The 19,620-nt window shown below is 37.4% G+C and overlaps 1 protein-coding gene across 1 annotated transcript; it reads right to left on the reverse strand.

Annotated features, from left to right (window-relative positions):
* Positions 1-1,410: 1,410 nt before the first annotated feature.
* sox18 (SRY-box transcription factor 18) lies at positions 1,411-5,030 on the reverse strand. Its single transcript, XM_059527485.1, has 2 exons — positions 4,374-5,030; positions 1,411-3,272 (listed from the first exon to the last, which is right to left on the reverse strand). The coding sequence occupies exons 1-2, from the start codon at positions 4,756-4,758 to the stop codon at positions 2,338-2,340; spliced, it is 1,320 nt and encodes a 439-aa protein (XP_059383468.1). The 5' UTR covers positions 4,759-5,030; the 3' UTR covers positions 1,411-2,337.
* Positions 5,031-19,620: the final 14,590 nt, after the last annotated feature.

Genomic DNA, 19,620 nt, shown 5'->3' on the forward strand with positions numbered 1-19,620 from the left:
GGTCACCCTAATGTTTTAACTATAATCGATACAGCATAAAAATCCTTTCTCTCTTTTTTTCTGTCTGGAGCTCTAAAATTATCAGCACTATGCAGGTACAAAAACATTGTAAGCACAAGTTGTGGCAAAATGTTCAAAGGCATTGAGAATGCTTTGAACCTCTTTATTTTTAGGCCCAATGTCTTTTCATTGAAAACAAACACAGGTCAGTTGACTGATAAGATACAAAGACTTAAGTCGAAACATTGTTTCAAACTTGAGATTCCTGAAGCCTGCAGAGTTGAGTTTTGATTAATCATCCTTTACAAAAAGTGAAGAGATTTACAGTCAGTTTCATTTGGGTAAAAAAAAAAATCACCAGGGGTGCATTTCGTGAAAACACTGCTCATGACTTCATGAAGCCACAGATGGGCAATAAACCGTAAACTGTGAAAGAAATGGCGAAATACCAGCAACAACCACAAATTTAGCTTTCAAGCCTTCTTTCTGTCTTTCACACAAAATAACACGCAGCTCAAAATAAGCGTCGTTTTGCTGACCTGCACATCGGACTTCAGAATTACTGGACCTGCATGATTGGTCAGTGTTGTTCTTTCCATTTAGGGAGCTGGTCAGGGGTGAAAAAAAGCTCCTCTTTCCTGCAACATCCTTTCCCCTGCAACACACACACACACACACACACACACACAAAGATATTCTACAACACACAGATTCCTGCTATCCCAACATCCCCAGTTTCCCCAGGATCTTCCTCTGTTTTGACATTCCTGCTAATTCTTTGGCTAATTAATTGGCGGGATGAAACTTTACCGCACGGCAGCTGACCTGAACCTAACTGAGCTCACTTAACATCTTGGCTAAAGAACCTGTGGTGTGTCATTCAACAGACATCCGAATATAGTCAGCATGATATGAAGGAAAAGAACACATGAAATGTGTATCATTGGATGTAAAGAATAACACACACTAGGCATCCTGCCTGAAATGTTAATGCTTTGGAAAGACTATTTTCCCTCTTGAAACCCACTCTTATATCAATCTTTTTGTTCTCCAGTACTGAGTGAATCAACATGAGGGAGCATTTCTTTAATCTCAGAGCTGCCTTTTTTTGTATAAAGACATAAGAGAAGACAGTTTCAGTTTTGTTCTCCACAGTCGAAAATGTTTTCTTTTTATCCGTGGTTTTAGGGGAAAAAATTGCTTAAAGAGCCAAACTCATTTTGTGGCTGATCAAAAATCTTGGAGGAGGGAATCAGAGAGACAAGACTGGATTACAACTTAAACATTGCGGCCCTGCTCTCGCTCTCTGTTCTCTCAAAAAGGCAACAACAATTGCAGTCACATCACCATTTTACATAAATCAGGCAAATATGCACCTAATGCAAGTGTAAAGATTTTGACAACTCCCCATTATTTAGTGACAACTTTATTTTGCAAAATATGCATCGATACATTTTGCTGTGTAATACATTTTTTTGTATTTTTTTTTTATTAAAACTGTTTTAAGAAGAAGAAAAAAAGAACACATAGAAAAGCACATGCACTCTGTGGTGTGGGAAAGTGTGTTAGTGAAATACTATGTACAATTGTGTGTTTTCAATTTAATTGCTTTGATTTAATAGCTCTGAGACATTTTTTATTGCGAACTCTTTTTATTTGAAGATAATTATTACCAAAAGGGGGAGAGTTATTACCAACTCAACATGTTCCTCAAATGCTAAGAGGATTACAAAATTTCATGTCCACATGAAATGCCCAATTCAAACATATTCAACCACACAGAAGGGAAGAATGCGAGATAAATTAGTCGCCAATGGCTCAAAATACATAAGATGTCATGAAAAAAAAGAGTATTTGAAAGATATTAAGTGCAGTATAAAAGTCTTGAGTGGTTTTCACATACCCAGTGCAAAACATATTTTTATACAACCTTATATAAAATGTCTATAAAAATAGAAATAAACAAAATAAAAAGCAAATAAAAAGACAAATATATATGCATTGCAAAAATATTCACATTCTTGACTTCCACGTCCCAGTACCCTCATTTGAGACCGTAAGCATACAGTAGCTGGATGGAGTCAGCAAAATTATCGGTTAAATCGGCCACAGTCTCAGAAAGTACAGGTTATCAAGACCAGAAATGACTAGTCATACTGTGAAATGTAATTTAGTGAAGTCTATATGCTGAGAACCATCCTGTATAGAGTTCAGTAACCTCCAGTGATTCATGAAACCGAGCAAGATGATTCCCCGCAACTCAAATAAATCAAACAGATCTGAGACTCAAAAAAGCCATATGTGCACCAGACTTCAGGACTGCGTGGAGAAGCGGTTTTATCCCGTAATGCATGCGCTGTAGTAGACGGCGCTGCTGGCGTCGGACAGGGCTGATATCAAAGCGCTGCTCTCCTCGCAAGTGGCGTTCCTACTCAATCGAGTCCTGTTCACACTCAGGTATTGGTCGAACTCAATCCTGTCCACTTCGCCCCAGAACTCGACCGAGGGTCCAAGCGGGTCCACAGCGTCCAGAGAGGGTGGAGCGACCTGAGCGACTGCCGAGGTCTCGGGCGGTGGAGACAGCTGGCCCAGATGAGAGGTGAAGGCGGGCTGGGACTGACTGCTCCCGTATATCTGACCGTAATAGCCTGCAGGTGTGGGAGTGTGAGGAGCCTTGGAGGATTCAGGGAGGCTCATGTTGGGGTAGAGACTGTTAGGGTTCGTGGACTCCACAACCAGGCATTTCTCCTGCAGCGGGAGGCAGGCCAGTGGAGACTTCTGGTTGAGGTGTGGGTGGGAATGCTGGAGGTTATGGGAGTTGTGATGAGGGTGGTGGCCAGTTTGATGGTTTGGATGTTGGTGGTAGTTTATCCACGAACCCAGACCCACATCTTCCTGCATGTGAGGGGGGAAAAACACAGAATCTCCGCCTCCCTCCTCCAACACGTCCAGCGGTGACATCTCCGGCGTTGGCAGGCCAAAACTCTCCAGCTCCGGAGCTCCGGAGTGGTGGAGGTCTCGGAAGTGTCCCAGAGGAGGCAGTAGATGATGGGCATGGCGATGTTGAGAGTAAGCATCTCCTGGTCCCGGGCCGCCAGCGAGGCCTTGGAGGAGCAAACCCGGTTCCACACGTTTCATCTTCTTGGGCTGTTTTTTGCGGCGAGGACGGTATTTGTAGTTCGGGTGATCCTGGAGGTGCTGCAAACGGAGTCGTTCGGCTTCCTCCACAAACGGACGCTTGTCTAGTGTGCTTAGAGCCTTCCAGGATTGACCTAAAAACATCATCCAATCAGTGTTGTTGTTTCAGGATTCATTGTGCTACTTTTTGCGTTATAGCTGTTTTTGCTTTAGTAGCTTATAAATTATTTTTTTATCATACATAGTTTAGTCACTAATCTAATTTAATCCAGAAACAATGCCAGAGTATTGAGACAGATTCCTCTGATTATTTATAAAAAGTATTTAATTTAGCTCTCTGGAATAAATATACAAATATAATCATGCACAAATGATTTTTAAATGAGCTGTCACAATTTTTACATTTGCAGCAGTGATTGCTTTTGGTGAAAACAGATGTAACACAAGCACGGACAAACGTGTGTGTGACATGAGCAAATCATTATGTGTAACTGGTGCGGGGCACATGGGGTTGGGTTGTAGTATTTGAATTATTAATGGGTCAATGGCTTCAGACAATCGGCAGCTTATGTTTCTGCCACAGCCCTGTTATATTTTTTAAAAATAAGGAGATCAAAATGTGTCCCCGAGAAACAGCCAAACACAAATATTGTACAAGATTTACAAAAAAAAAAAATTACATGACTTCCATGTCATGTGTGCCTAAGGCTTGTTTACTAATCAATAATTATGAGCGTCGTTCAAACTTGACATGAATATAAAATTGAGTTTGTAATAATTTTTAATGGCAATGAATCAGCCTGACTTTAGAAGTAGCAGGGTGTGAATAAGCAAAATGAATATCAATTTAACAATAAACTCCAAAAAATGATCATGTTTAAACGATTCGATTTGGAATTAACTTCATTTTATGGTCATTTACTAAAGATTTAAGTGACAATGTGGCCATGTTTGCTTGTCATTTATAAGTAGTATAATTCTATTCCAATTGTTCGTCTAATAACCTCACATTCACAATCTTTTTAAAAGGTAATTATTATTCTTTATTTTTCTTTATTTTTTATTTTTAATTATTTACTATATGTATTAATTAGGCAATTCTGACACATATATTATATATGTTTTATTAGAATTTTCATATTTTAAACCACTAGTTTTCAAACATGCCACATTGCACATGCACTAGATTGACCCCAGTTTAACCTCCGAGTTGTGATGTATAGTGAGTGTCTTACCCAGCATCTTACTGAGCACGGCGTTATGCAGGTCTGGGTTCTGGAGGGCCAGACGTTTGCGCTCATCTTTAGCCCACACCATGAAGGCATTCATCGGCCTCCTGATCCTCGACTCCCCCCCTGATTTTCCATCGCTGGAGCCCAGGGTCAGAGCTCCAGGGCGGGTTGAGTCCGGACTTCCTGTCCTGGCCTCTGCTCCGGTTCGGGACCCCGTCCGTGTTCCAGAGCCGGGCACCGGAGCCAGCTCTGTGGTCCGGCTGCGGTCAAAACCATGTCCCCGGTCAGGGCCCGGAGTGCTGGAGGAGGCACCCCATGTCCCACGCTCCGCAACCTGGCTGGGCTGAGAACTGGCCTCTTGACAGCAACTAGACTCAGATATATTCATTCCAGCAAGACCACCACGGTTAAAGCACGCTGTTGTCTTTGAATAGAAGCAACACCAGGGCGTCTCTTTACTACTTTAAGCTACTTTAAATACAGACTGACCAGTAACCTAAATGAAACGAATTGTAAAAAGAAAGAAAGAGAGTTAGAAAAGGCTGCACCCTTTGCTTCAGAGAATCATAAAATCCCAAAGATGTTAGTGTTTTGTAACTCCTGCCTCCAGACGTTATATAGTTCTTGTGCTGAGTTTGAAAGTTGTAGTGAGTTTTGATGAACCCATGCTGTAAATATATATGTGGCCTGAGCCAATCAGAGCGTCAGCCCGGACAGGAGCGGCGGGAGGGGTAGCCAGTGGGAGTTGTCCTGCCCCCCTTTACAGCCTTCACAGACAGAGAGATGTAATCTGAGATGGCCATTGTTTTAGGCCTGCTGTACACACACTCATATAGGGCACATACACTAAATCATAACACACTTGCGCACACACAGGAACCCTGATTTTACTGGGGGGCCGGGACCACAAAGAAAGCTGTGCACTTGAGTGTTAACAACTTGTAACAATGAGCGCAAATGTAAAGACATGGCAGTCAACACGAAGTGAAGAAAACACATAAACCCAACATACACACTAATGTAACATAACCATTTTAGATGCATTCAACCTTTGCCCAGAATATACGGCAAAGCCTGCTCTCTGGTTTCTTGGTAGCATGAAATAACTATACTTAAAGTGATTTATAGACAGTTTTCACAGCTAAATATTTGTGGTCAACCCATCATTTATTTAAAAATACACTGTAAAAAGTCAAAACATGCAGTTTTTACCCAAAAAAATTAGTTCTACCGTATGTGACCCTTAAAAATTACTTTAAAAAATGACTTTGTGCAACCCAATATAGTCAGGCTGATTTAGTTATATTAAATATTATATTTGACTTGGATATAACCTGATAATTTAGAAGCATTTTTTTTTTCAGTGGAGATTATTTATATAGGGGTCAGAAGTGTAAAGCCTGTTTTATTAAAACTTTGGACATGAAAAGTTCACAAATCTACGGCTAAAAAGTAACTAAAACTTCAGTTTATCCACTTTATTATTTTAGGAGCTGAGGTTTTATACAGTTTCATATACTGTACTTTATATATTTTTTTAATTTGGATTTTTATAAATGTTTATCTTCTATTTCATTTTGTTTTATTTATTTATTTATTTTTATTTTAATTTTTAACTTTTTTTCTGTACTGTGTACACACACACACACGCACACACACACACACACACACACACACACACACACACACACACTCACACACACACACACACACACACACACACACACACACACACACACACACACACACACACACACACACTATTCCAGTCTGGGTTTGTATGCAAACATTAAGTATTTTTATTGCTCATCTAAACATTATTTGTTATAGTCTAATGAGCTGAAATCACGGCCATGCTCTGGTTGAGAGTGGCATTTAATTCATGGCTGTCTGTGAAAAATGCAGCAAAGGAGGCCAGTAATTAAATAGCTGTGATTACAATGAACTTCATACTTCACAACGAGCTTCATTAACTTCATGCGAGTAATATGGAGAATATAAAAAATTGTTTTGTTTGCAAATGAAGTGAAGCAGAAAGTAGGCCAATCTCCATCACTCCATCACTTGTTACAAATATAGAAGAAACTCTGAACATTGGACGGGTCAGGGAGGGCGACCTCTTAATGAGATGAGATGAGATGTCGGCTTGCCTCTCTCCTTTGAGAAGGGTCAAGGTTAACAACAGTTGAACACAATCGTTTAACCTCATCCAACTCAAGAGGATGTGAAAGTTAAGGACCATCACTCTTAAACTATGTCCATGTGCTTAAAACTACACACAAGTGGATGTGTACGAAGTGTAAAGTTGGCTTTTGATTTACCTTAAAAGAATGTGAAGTAACCACATTTAAACATTCTCAAACGTCCTTGTGAAAACCACAAATTAGTCCTGTGGTTTCTCGTCTCCACACCTATGCAATTCATCCAGTCTTAGGCGGCTGCATCCAGCCAATTTCTCCCCCCATTGAGCAGTACATCAATATCCTCGACTCTATGAATAAATGCAAGGCGAGGCATGAGAGTTCAGGCCGCACAGAATTGCAAAGAGGGAAATGGAGTTTTATGTGTATGTGTAAGTGGATTTAACTCCATTAGTACAGTAGGCAGCTCAGGAACAGGCCACAAAAGGCCACGTGAGGCGTTTTATTGTTTAATCTATGAAGACTTGTCATGGTTTTCTGAAATATAATGGTGCTGGCATTTGTCTTTGGGAAAATGAGAGAGCTATTATGCAGAGAGGGTGATGGGTGTAAAAAGGGAAATGTGCAGCTCTAGTTGATCGTAGCGTAAAATTACTTTCAGGCACTAGGGTTTAGAAAAAAGGGGGATGTAGAGCTATGAAAAAGCAAGGTTTGAATACAGATTTTTTTTAACTTACAGTTGAACTTAAATTTTTAGACACTGAGCACAAAGGTCAAATATGTCCATCAAACACATATATACATAGAAAAACAATGGGAAAGCAGCGCAGTGGAATGCCAAAACAAAAAAGAATTTTAAATCTAGAATGAAATGTACGTCTTTTGATTCAAATCTATTTCCTAAATGCATGCTATTGATATTACTGTGAACAGTTTATCCCTACAAATAATAATAATAGTCCCTGCCCAACAGTTTTTCTTTCTTTAATAATCTGTTTCACTCAGATGTACATCACAAGTCAATAGAGATCTGCTACTTCCATGACATCCCACATTTAAAAGTTTGTGAAGAAAATGTAAAAACATTTATTACAATAGTCTTAAATATGTTTTAAGCAAAGTATATTAATGTTTTACTACACCAATTTACTTTATTATTATTGTTTTGTGTTTTTATTTAATTACTTGCCAGAAAACAGTTCATTTTTATTATTTTGTGTTGGGCATACAACATAAAAAATAGATATATATCTAAATTATTTTTTTCTTTTTATTATATATGTTTTATTGCAAATAACGCACACACACACACACACACACACACATACACACATACATACATATATACAACTTGCAATGAAAATAAAAAGCTGAATTATTTTTCTTTTAATAAATATTTTATATTTATTATATATATATATATATATATATATATATTTGTTTTTATGGTTTTACTTTTAGTTAACTATAACAACCCTAAAGTGAAAAGGTTTAACCTTTATATTCACATTGTGAGATACAGCATGGTGTGTTTGTGACAATTTAAATGTATATAAATAGACACTTACACATACGTGCTTCTGCTGCGTCAGTGATTTACTGGCAAATATTGCATGGGCCATGTGGACGGGAAGGTCTCTCCTTGATGGTGAAAGTTGGCTACGTGACAGTGGTCTTCGCCTGGCTGTCTGCTTCACATTCCCCCCTGGACATTCTCACAGTAAATGTGTTTGCGGCCGCCTCACCGCTCCTCCAGTCCACCTCCTGCCGCCCACCACCTCCAGAAACAGGAAGTCAGGGATGTTCCTGCGGGCCGCCGTGACGGGACCTGATAAGATTGAGAGATACCGTGAGAGAGAGAGAGAGAGAGAGAGAGAGAGAGAATGCTGAGGAAGAGAAAGGACAGCTGACCTTTGACCCACCCGACCCCTTGGGTCCTCTTGTGGAGGTGCACGGTTTGGTGTGGCAGATTGCTGGCCTCCTGCCCGCCGCGAGCGACAGCACTCCCACTTCACTGCTGTCTCTGTGAAAGAACGAGAGACAGGCACCACACCTACACCACAGCGGAAATTTGGCCAAGACTCCAGACTGAGCGGCTAGAGGAGGAGAACTTCACAACACTCTCTCATCTTTTATTTCTCTATTTACTGTACGGGGCGAGGACACACACAGACACAATACCACACAGACACGCACACACACAAATACACATGCGCAGGCATTTTGATGAACAAAGACTGTGTGAGTGTGTGTGTGTGTGTGTGTGTGTGTGTGTGTGTGTGTCTGTGTGTGCTTTGATTATTGATGAATATGTTGATATCATTCCAAATGAGTGTATTTAGGAGTGTGTGTGTGTGTGTTGGAGGTGAAGGTTTTATGAAATATTCATGCCTTGTTCTATTTTCTGCTGCTTGATGAAGGGAAGTTTGTGCTGATGGATGGAAGCAACTATGTTTGGGAATCCCCCATGTTAACAATATTCTCACACACATTGAAAACAATTGATAGCCATACAATAACACATCCACACACATTTAGTCCAGCTAGTCAACTGCTGGTCATTTATAAGTTTTTCTTTATTTATTTACTATCGCTAGGACACATTTCTCAATACCTCAGAATTATTATTTTTTTATTCTTCACAAAGTGAGCACAACAGCAGTCTATGTGGGCTAAGCTGTGGATCATTTATCATTGCTTTGGAACAAAATATATTTGATCACATCTTTCACATTACATGAAATCCTTTCTCATTTAGATACAAAACCCACCAAAACATTGTGCCTACAGCTCAGTCTGCTTATTTACATACTCTTTTAAAACTTATGTTCAAAACACAATACAAAACTTAAGACAGGATTTTGCTAAATTTTTTACAGTAATACTGTACTGAAATATATATGAAATGTAAACAATTGGTGTTAATCAGTTGTTAATCTTTACATTTCATTATAACATCTATACAAAATTGGACAATTTAGGAAAAATGTTGAACTATAATGAAAACATGCACTATGTAACATATATAGCAGTGAAACCAGTAGAGAGCTGCCATTCTTTGTTTAATGCCACCTGTTTTTAGGTGCTTTATAAGTAAAGTTACGTGTGACCAAGTATGGTGACCCATACTCAAAATTTGTGCTCTGCATTTAACCCATCCGAGTGAACACACACAGCAGTAAACACACACACACGGAGCAGTGGGCAGCCATATTGCTGCAGCGCCCAGGGAGAAGTTGGGGGTTTGGTGCTTTACTCAATGGTCTCACATCAGTTGTGGTATTGAGGGTGGAAGAGATGGTCATTCACTCCCCCCACCAACAATCCCTGCCGGACCTGAGACTCGAACCCATAACCTTTGGGTTACAAGTCCCAATCTCTAACAATTAGGCCGCAGCTGCTCCCATTAATGAGTGACAGTGAGTGCTGGGTGACAAGTCGTAGTTTTAGTGCACTTTGAATGTGAAATTAAATGCTGTGCCCAGCTGAAGTTGGTAAAGAGAGTTTTGAAAAAGTAACCTGTAAATATATATTGACAAATGGGTGGTAATTTAGCATACATACATTTAGCATTATGGTATTGAGGTGAGGCAAACTTATCACTATTAGAATCACTATTTCCACAATAACATTGAGCAACAAAACTGTTTTCAGCATTGATAATATAAAGAAACGTAAAATGCAAATCAGCATATAAGAGTGATTTCTGAAGGATCATGTGACACTGAAGACAGGAATGATGCCGAAAATTCAGCTTTCAAATAAATAAATAACATTTTACATAAAAAAGTATATATATATATATATAAAAACATTTATTTTAAATTATAATACTATTTTATAGTAATACTGCTTTTACTGTATTTTCGATCAAATAATAAATTCAGTTTGGTGAGCACAAGATATTACTTTCAAAAACATTAGCAACTGTCTGTTGCAGGTTGTTCAGAGGACAGGGCATTCTCATTTTAGAGTGCATCTGATTGGAAAATAATCTACTGTGCAGAATGAGTCATCAATATTTTTGCATGATTTTTTGTGAAAAACTGTTTTCCTCTAAAGTTATTTTGCCAACTTTTAGGAGCATACCAGCATATGCAGATGACATCAATAAACACTCATCAAAAGTGACACACTATTTTATACTATTTTTACACTTGCTGCAGACATCACATCGCATTTCTCTCTCAGTCTGTCTTCCATATCACATTCCTGTCTGATGATCCCATCTGAGTAATCTGAGGACAAAATTGCTGGAGCGCTCAGTTAGGAAGTGACTAAATTAAGCCTTGTCTGTCAGTGTCTCGCTCTTTCCTTCATGTTTAATAATCCCATACGAGTGTCTTACTGAGATTTGAGGTGTGGTGAAGCGTAGGTCACTTTCCCAGGGTAAACCTCTTCTATCTGCAGCCTGCAGCCACGCTCCATCTCCCCGTTACCTTCCTCTGGCCCTCTGACCGGTCATGTTATGATAGTGACTTGGCTTGAGACAAAGGAAGTGAGAGCTATTTATTTAAATAAATCTTTTTTTTTTTTTTCCTGAAGGAACAGATTGAGGAATCAAAGTCATCTCACACAGATAAACAATGCTAGGCTAGCAAGGCTAATTAGCGCCCGAGTTTGGGTCTAAGAATATCCACTCGCTGACAGTGCAGTTGCGGTGCGGGAAAAGGCAGACGGAAGTGCAGTGTATTCAGCTATGTGGCTGTGTCACAGAGACAGAGAGGATGGAAACGGCTTTGGGAGGAAAAACCATAGACATTATGTATGAGATTAAAACCCTAAACTGTGGGTTCAGACCGCACTAAAATGACAAGATATAAGACCCGTTAAATTTTACAGCTACTAAGTTGCAGTATCCGGTCGACCTGGTGTAGGAAAGAACATGCTAAATTGCACCGTAAGATCTCAAATCTATGTTGTGCATGATGAGTCATCCATATTTTTCCTTTTATTATATATTGTAACCTGATCTCATGAGAAAAAGTAACTTATTTTTAAGAGATAATTTCATATGAATTCAGAAGAAGAATTTATTTTGCAGCTATGTTGCTCAGCATGGTGCAAGAAAGAACATACTAAACGGGTTAATTCAACCATTTTAGATCTTGCAAATTTTTGATTATAGTGATATTAATATTTCTACACATTTAATTTATATATTTTGTCTCAGGATGATAGACATCCATTATGTTCTATAAATATCATAATGCAACAATATAAATTGTAAAATGCAAAAAATGTATGTATTTTGTCATGCATTTTTTATTATTTATTTAACAAAACATCCAATGTTCTTCTACTTCTTATTATTTATTTCAAAATACTTTTTATATTCATGACAAATTTGTATTTTTTAAAAAGGAGTAGTGTTAAAGGGATAGTTCACCCAAAAATGAAAATGTTACGCTTATCTGCTTACTCCCAGGGCATCCAAAATGTAGGTCACTTTGTTTCTTCAGTAGAACACAAACAAAGATTTTTAATACAAACCATAGCAGTCTATCAGTCTTATAATCTAAGTGGATGGGAATCACAGCTAAAACATACAATAAAACTTAAAAAACATAGATAAACAAAACCAAATGAAACCCTGCGGCTCGTGACGATACATTGATGTGTAAAGACACACAAAACGATCAGTCTGTGCAAGAAACTGAACAGTATTTATACAGGTTTTTCCCCCTCTGATTCACGCAATGTCTGAACTGTTCGAACATTCCTGAGCACATCCTCCTGACTGCGTTCTCAAGCAGGCGCATGAGGCGTCTTCTTCTTCTTCTTGCTTTATGGCGAATTGAAGACGCAGACACAGAAGTCCATTACCGCCACCTATCTCTCAGGTGGACCATTGACACTCATAATTAAGATTGTAAATAGAGTGTCAATGGTCCACTTGAGAGATAGGTGGCATTAATACACTTAAGTCTGCGATCCGCCATAAAGCAAAAAGAAGAAGCTGCCTCACGCGCTTGCTGCTGAGAACGTGCTCGGGAGAGTTCTAACAGTTTGGAAAGTACGTGAATCAGAGGTAAAAAAAAAAAATGATATAAATACTGTTCAGTTTCTTGCACAGACTGATCATTTGTGTATTTACATATCAGTGTATCATCACTAGCCGCAGGGTTTAATTTAGTTTTGTTTGTGCATGTTTTTTGTTTTTTATTGTATGTTTTAGCTTTGATTCCCATCCACTTCCATTATAAGACTGACAGACTGCAACAGCTTGTGTTTAAATAAAATGGTTTGTGTTCTACTGAAGAAACAAAGTCAAATGCATCTTGGATTCCCTGGGGGTAAGCAGATAAACATCAAATTTTCATTTTTGGGTGAACTATGCCTTTAATATGGTGTTTAAATTCAAAAGCTGTTCAATAAAAACACTATAATGGTATTGTGCACTTGTTACTTTTAAGATAGGTGTAACCTAATGTTATTCAGTCATATTAAAGGGAAAGTTCACCCCAAAATGAAAATGCTTACGTCATCCCGAGCTAGAAAGACACTCTCTGTGTGTACAATAGTTTACAAAAGCTACAGACTACAATTTATAAAGTTTTAAATATGGATATATATATTTTTTTTAATGTAAATGAATTGATTCATTTCAGGAGGCCTTTTTTAACCCCCTGAGCCATGTGGAGCATTTTTATGATGGATGGATATACTTTATTGGACTACTGAATATCATTATAAAGCTTAGAAGAGCCAGGTAATTTTTTTAACATAACTGATTGTATTCATCTTAAAGAAGAAAGTCATTTACACCTAGGATGACTTGATTGTGTGTAAATCATCGGGTAATTTTCATTTTTGGGTGAACCATCCCTTTAAATAATACTTTTTTACTTTAAGCCTCTTTTGGTTTCCTGTAAAGATGAGTGAGTTTCGTGGCTATTTAGATTTCACACTACATCTACATAAGTATAGTTCTCCTACAGCAACACTGATGTTGCTATATCTCCCACTTTGCCTCGTCCTGAAATCAGAGGGAGGTTTGGTTTTTTTCTATGTTATCTTGTTAACCACAAACTTGCAATTAGTATCGTAATAGTGAATATATACACTAAGAATGTGAACCACACCTTTAAATACTTGACAGCTCCTCACCCCATATGACACTGTCTAAACCTATCAATCATTATTTCAAAGAAATTATTACTATTATTATTAAAACAAATCTGGCAAACATTAGGCCACAGTAAAACTGAGTTCAAGCAGGTAGTCAACCCTGGAAGGATAATTCTCCTGATATTTTGTAGGGTTTTATCACAGTATGCTAGTTATGACAGAAATATGAACAATACACTGATTTTTGGAATAAAGAAGAGGGTGGCACAATTTACGATGTAGTCTCACGATAAGACATGGCTTTGCGAGAAATCTTGCAAAGTTTCACGTATTCCTGCACTACACAACAAATAGATCTGGGACTGTTTTGTCTGCTGTGTTTTTCTATCTTTCATTTTTCATTTCATGCTGTAAACTTTTAAAGTAAAACTCCGGAACCAATCTCCCTTTTCCATCTATATGCGCGGGAGGGCAAAAAACGAGGGAGGCTTGTTTAATTCAATAAGACGAGCTGGTGTGCAGATAACCAGCCTGCTTTTGTAATTCCACTGTGGGAGCGTAAATCAGATGTGGTGATTTCTTAGGTCAATGCTATCAGCGCTGGACACACAGGGACTTGGCCCAAACTCATGAGCACAGCGATTACAGATTGCAACAAAGCAGAGCACCACAGCACGTCAGCTGACCTTCTATCAGCAAAAGAGTTTGTGTGGTCAGGCATGACCTGTAGGTCAAAGAAGGGCTCACCCAAACAAACAGGAGGGGAGGGAACAGAGATTTGTTGCACTTTGCTACTCTTTTGACTTCTAGATTTATTTTGGTAACACTTTACAAAGCACGTTACACACATGATGTAAATGAAATTGCTAACAACAACAAAACAAAACAGGTATTGTGTTACAGTACATGTAACATACAGGAGGGAAAATAAAACAGATTTGTGGCACTTTGCGACTGTTTTGACATCTAGATTAATTCTGGCAATACTTGACATTGTACATGTCTATGCTGCACATCACATGTAAATTGAGTTGGTTATAACAGCAATAAAACTAAAAACAGTGTTACAGGTAGTGTGTTACAGTACATATAAAACATATATTGGAAAAGAAAATAGATTTGCTACACTTTGCCAATGTTTTGGCTTCTAGATAAATTTTGGTATCACATTACTCAAAACATGTTATACATATTACATGAATTCAATTACAATAGCAATAATAACACTTATATATATGTAGCAAATATATATATAGTCGTGGCCTAGTCGTTAGAGAGTTTGACTCCTAACCCTAAGGTTGTGGGTTCGAATCTCAGGCCGGCAGTACCACGACTTAGGTGCCCTTGAGCAAGGCACTGAACCCCCAACTGCCCCCCAGGCACCGCAGCATAAATGGCTGCCTACTGCTCAGGGTGTGTGTTCACTGTGTGTGTGCACTTTGGATGGGTTAAATGCAGAGCACAAATTCTGAGTATGGGTCACCATACTTGGCTGAATGTCACATCAAATGTGTTAAAAGGTTAATGCTCTATTTTTTTGGACATTAACATATACCCTAAGGCAAACCCAACCTTAAAACTACCCGACAGAGTTAACAAAAGCAAAAATGATATAAAAACACATTTGCTGATGCAAATATGCACTGATAAAATGGTTTTGTGGTGTAGTAAATACTAAATAAAAACAAATGTAATTTCTACATTAAATAATTTAGATAAGGCAAGAATTAAAAAAAGAATAAATAAAGTAAATTCTATATTAGTACTCAATTTAAGCTTGTAGGAATTAAAGTTGGAACTCATAAATATATTTTACTTGGAACCGTTTGTTATGTTTACAAGTATTCTTTAAGTAAATATCAAAGTTATGATCTCATATTTCCCATCATGCACTGGGGCATTAAACATGTTACATATTCACTGTTTTCGAGTTGTATTTACACTGTTTTATGGTTGCTTTTGATGTTAGGTTTAGTAACATACTTTTTTGTGACATCTGATCTGAAGTTTATTTTCTACTCAAAGTGACCCATTCATACTCATTGTGTATGGTGTACCAAGTATTGAGGTCTCTGTGTTCATTTACTTAAGTAAATCTACTTATTTATTTTTTTCAATGCATTATTATTATGTTACATTACAAGAGTAACATTTACATTTATTTACATTTACTTAATTTAAAATAATTACCAGCACTGCATAAAAAAAGTCAAATGTATTTGAAAGATGGTTTTACTTAATTATATTAATCACATCAGATTTGTAAGTAAAAAATTACTCAGTAAAATTTAGCAAGTTGAGTTAAGTGTACTCTTTCACTATGTTAATTTTACTCATCTTAGTTAAGTAGATTTACTTAATTTCCACATGTTTGAAATTTACTTAAAAAATATTTGTGCAAAAACTGGCAAAATAAAAATTAGCAAGATTGATAGTAAATTCTTCTTATTTTTTTATTTATTTATTTTTCAGTGTGCTATCCTAACTTCTATGTTGTTTTGAGCTGTTCTGTTAAACCATAATTTCATGGGATTTGCACCGGGGCGCTTTACCCTAGAAGTAAAACTACATATCGTGTGAACAAAAAATGACCATGAATTTAAATGTAAAAGATTGTAAAAATACTACAGTAAAAAATGGTTATATGGTTAACGGTAAGTTTCCCTTCTATATATGGTGAAAAACTGTAATCGACATTACATGTAATTTTATGGTAGTATACCATTTTTGAAAGTGGAAAAAGAACATATAATTTGCAGTTAATAACCGTAAAATGACAATCCCAAAATTCTCTGCATTAAAAATTTGAAGTTTTTTTCTTAATTTATTTTGTACATTAGGGATTTATGTTACATCTAATGTTGTTAAAATAATGTTTCATTATTTCAGGTACATGTATGTTATCATGATGGAGTTTAGTGATTGTGCGAATGACACTGTGTATCTTCTATATACAGTAGGTTAATATTTAAAAGCTGCTTGTTATGGGCTTCAGTTTATCATGTGACTATATTAACAATATTCAAATTAATGAAATTACGGTATTTAAATGTAAATTAAAGTTAGAACTGTAAAAACTAAAATGTTGGCAACATATTTTTAAGGTAAAATTTCTGGTGACCACATCTGGCGGGGTTTTTTTTTTTTTTTTTTTTACCATAAATTTAACTTTGGTAGAAAACTCATGCATATGAATTTGTAAATGTAACAGTATTGTTCAAAAGTATCAGTTTTCAAATTTTGAATCATGGTAAAATAATTCTGAAGTAATTACTGTACATAATATTGTGGAAGGAACTCTGCAAAAATGATGTGTCCATAATCAAAACTCCGGTCCTGTAATTTATAATTTGTGTGAAAAGGAATAGAAGTTTTCAGAGTTTTACTGCCTCTAGTATTCATTTAAAATGGAGACTAAAGATAAATGAAAGTCATATTCATTTTTGTATAACATAACATTTTGCTTTCTTTATCGTTTAAGATTCTTTACATGCAATAGTCAGAACTTCCTTGTGGACAGACATAAGATTTTGCATCGTGGGTCAGTTTTCTCTCAGACGATTGTGGGTTTTTCTGTTGGTGTTATTTTGAGTGCTGTTTATCTTTGGGAAGGGTGAGCTTTGATTTAAGTTCTAGGCTTAATGATATTACATTCTGAAGTGAGACATACTAGACTCTGTGACTTCTAGATAATACTTTGTTAGACTATGTGGTGTCCATGCTATATAATTGTCAATCCCCCAAAATGAGAAAGTAGAGCTGCATTTGGCCGCTGGAAACTCTTCATGTGATGCGGCGGCCATCTTCGAGGGGAGAGTCTACAATGTTTGTATGTTTGCCACAAAACGAGGGGAACTATTCTGTGGTTTGCACAGCTATTTGGAAAATGTTAAGTACGTGAGGGAGGGGATTTCTCAACTTGACTTGGGAGTCTGTGGAAATGAGTGATGAATGGTGCTGAGGATTGGTTCCCTGCAAACTCCTTCATCTTATGAGATAATGTTTGTTGTCTGTGCATTAAAAGAATAACTCATGCAGCACTGAATATTCAGTCATCATTTACACATCCTTGTGTTGATTCAGACCTGTATGACTTTCCTATTATTGAGCACGAAAACTGAATTCTGGACTAATGTTCTGGCTCCTCGTTTTAATATAATGAAAGTGAATGAGGCCTTGAGCTGTCAAGCTCCTTAATGACAAAAGAACCAATATAAACTTAGAAAATGTGCCACACAATTCATATAATATATTTGTAGTCTACTGTAGACATTTCATCACTTTGTGTAACGAACAAAACAAAAGTGAGTTAAAAAAAAATCTGTTTAGCTGATTCTTTCAGCAGAACTGACTCAAAGAATCATTCATTCTAAATCAGACATCACTTGATTTTTCGTCACTCAAGCAGTCTAATATTAAGTTGTTATTCCCTAAAAATTTGATTAAAATCTCAACCTACAACTTTGATGAAGCAGAACAGTTCAGATTCTTTGAACAGAACTGATTCAAAAGAGTCATTCACTAGTCATTCCCAATGTCATTCAATTAGACATTACTTGATCACTTTGTGTGATTAACACATAAGTAAACATTTGAGTCAAAGACTGAAAACTTTAATGATTCAGAAATATTGAGCCGATTTATTCTGAATCAGACGACACTTAAAAATTAGATTTATATCTCAAATCTACAACTTTGATTATTCAGAAAAGTTCTGATTCTTTGAACATTACTAATTCAAAAGAGTCATTCACTATGAAGTGATATCTCTTGATCGCGTTGTGCGTTGAATACACTAACATAAAGTTGTTACTCACCAAAAATTGTAGTCAAAACTGACAGCTTTGACGATTCAGAAAAGTTCAGCTGATTCTTTGAACAGAACTGATTCAAAATAGTCTTCACTTGTTTAGATTCTAAAGAGCTGACAGAGAATACTGCAACTATCCTTTTGTGTTCCACATAAGAAAGAAATTCATACAAGTTTAGGCTAACAAATGATGCAAGAATGTTACACCACTATATAGAATGGTGCAATTTTAAGTAACTGTATTTTTGATATGTGTCGACATACACATAACATATGAGCATATTTTAAGCGTGCATTTGTATACTTAGCGCAGATACCTTTGGTTTGGTAATGGGCAAGCCACATGGCTCCAGAGGGGGTAAACAAAGCGTCTCCCCAACAATTCGTTTTAAATATAGACTTTAACTGGCATAACTAACACTCATGCTGTCATGGAGTAGTGTTAACACAATGACACATGCTCATGAAATTAGGCTTTAAATATAGAGAGGGTACCATCACATAAAACTACTGGTCATGCACTGTTTGGGGACTTTGCTGTGCCGGGCAATGGCTAGTTTGTTTGAAAACGAGACCTCAGGGCAAATAATGTCCAAAGAGGCCACACACACACACATATACACACACAGGTCCATGAAAGCATAGAGACACCACACGCTGCTGAGTCAGCAGTCCAGCGCAGCTGGGGAAAACACACTCGCGTAGTACAACTACTGTTACACTCACAAACAAAATACACATGGCCACCACAGACGAGAGCAGAAACTCAAGCCGCTGTAGATGAGCATGTGGCATGTTCACAGAGGCCATTAGACCGTGGGCATGGCCTCTGTCTGTGTGTGTTTATGTGTGAGCCGGACCTGGCGCCTGGCATGCCTGTTCTCTGGAGAGCGAGGCTGCTCTCGGCCCTGAAAGGGTGGTGGAGGAATGGGGGTGTTTCTGGGAATTGTGCTGAACACTGGTATGGCTGTGAATGTGTGTGTGTGTGTGTGTGTTTGAGAGAGTGAGAGAGAGATGGAAAGAGAGGGGTGGAAGCGGATAACATTTGTTTTTCTGGACAATAAGTGCAGATTTATGCTTTGTATTTAATAGCAACTGCGCTGAAGATGTGTCGTGACCAAACACATTTTTGAAGTGTTTTTTCTCTTTTTTTGAGAGAGAGTTGCATCCAAAAAGTAATTTGTACTGTATTAACTTCATTTTATTTTTTTTGAGTGACGAGACATGT

Source organism: Carassius carassius, chromosome 37 (genome assembly GCF_963082965.1).
Source record: "Carassius carassius chromosome 37, fCarCar2.1, whole genome shotgun sequence".
In the NCBI taxonomy this organism is placed as follows: domain Eukaryota; kingdom Metazoa; phylum Chordata; class Actinopteri; order Cypriniformes; family Cyprinidae; genus Carassius; species Carassius carassius.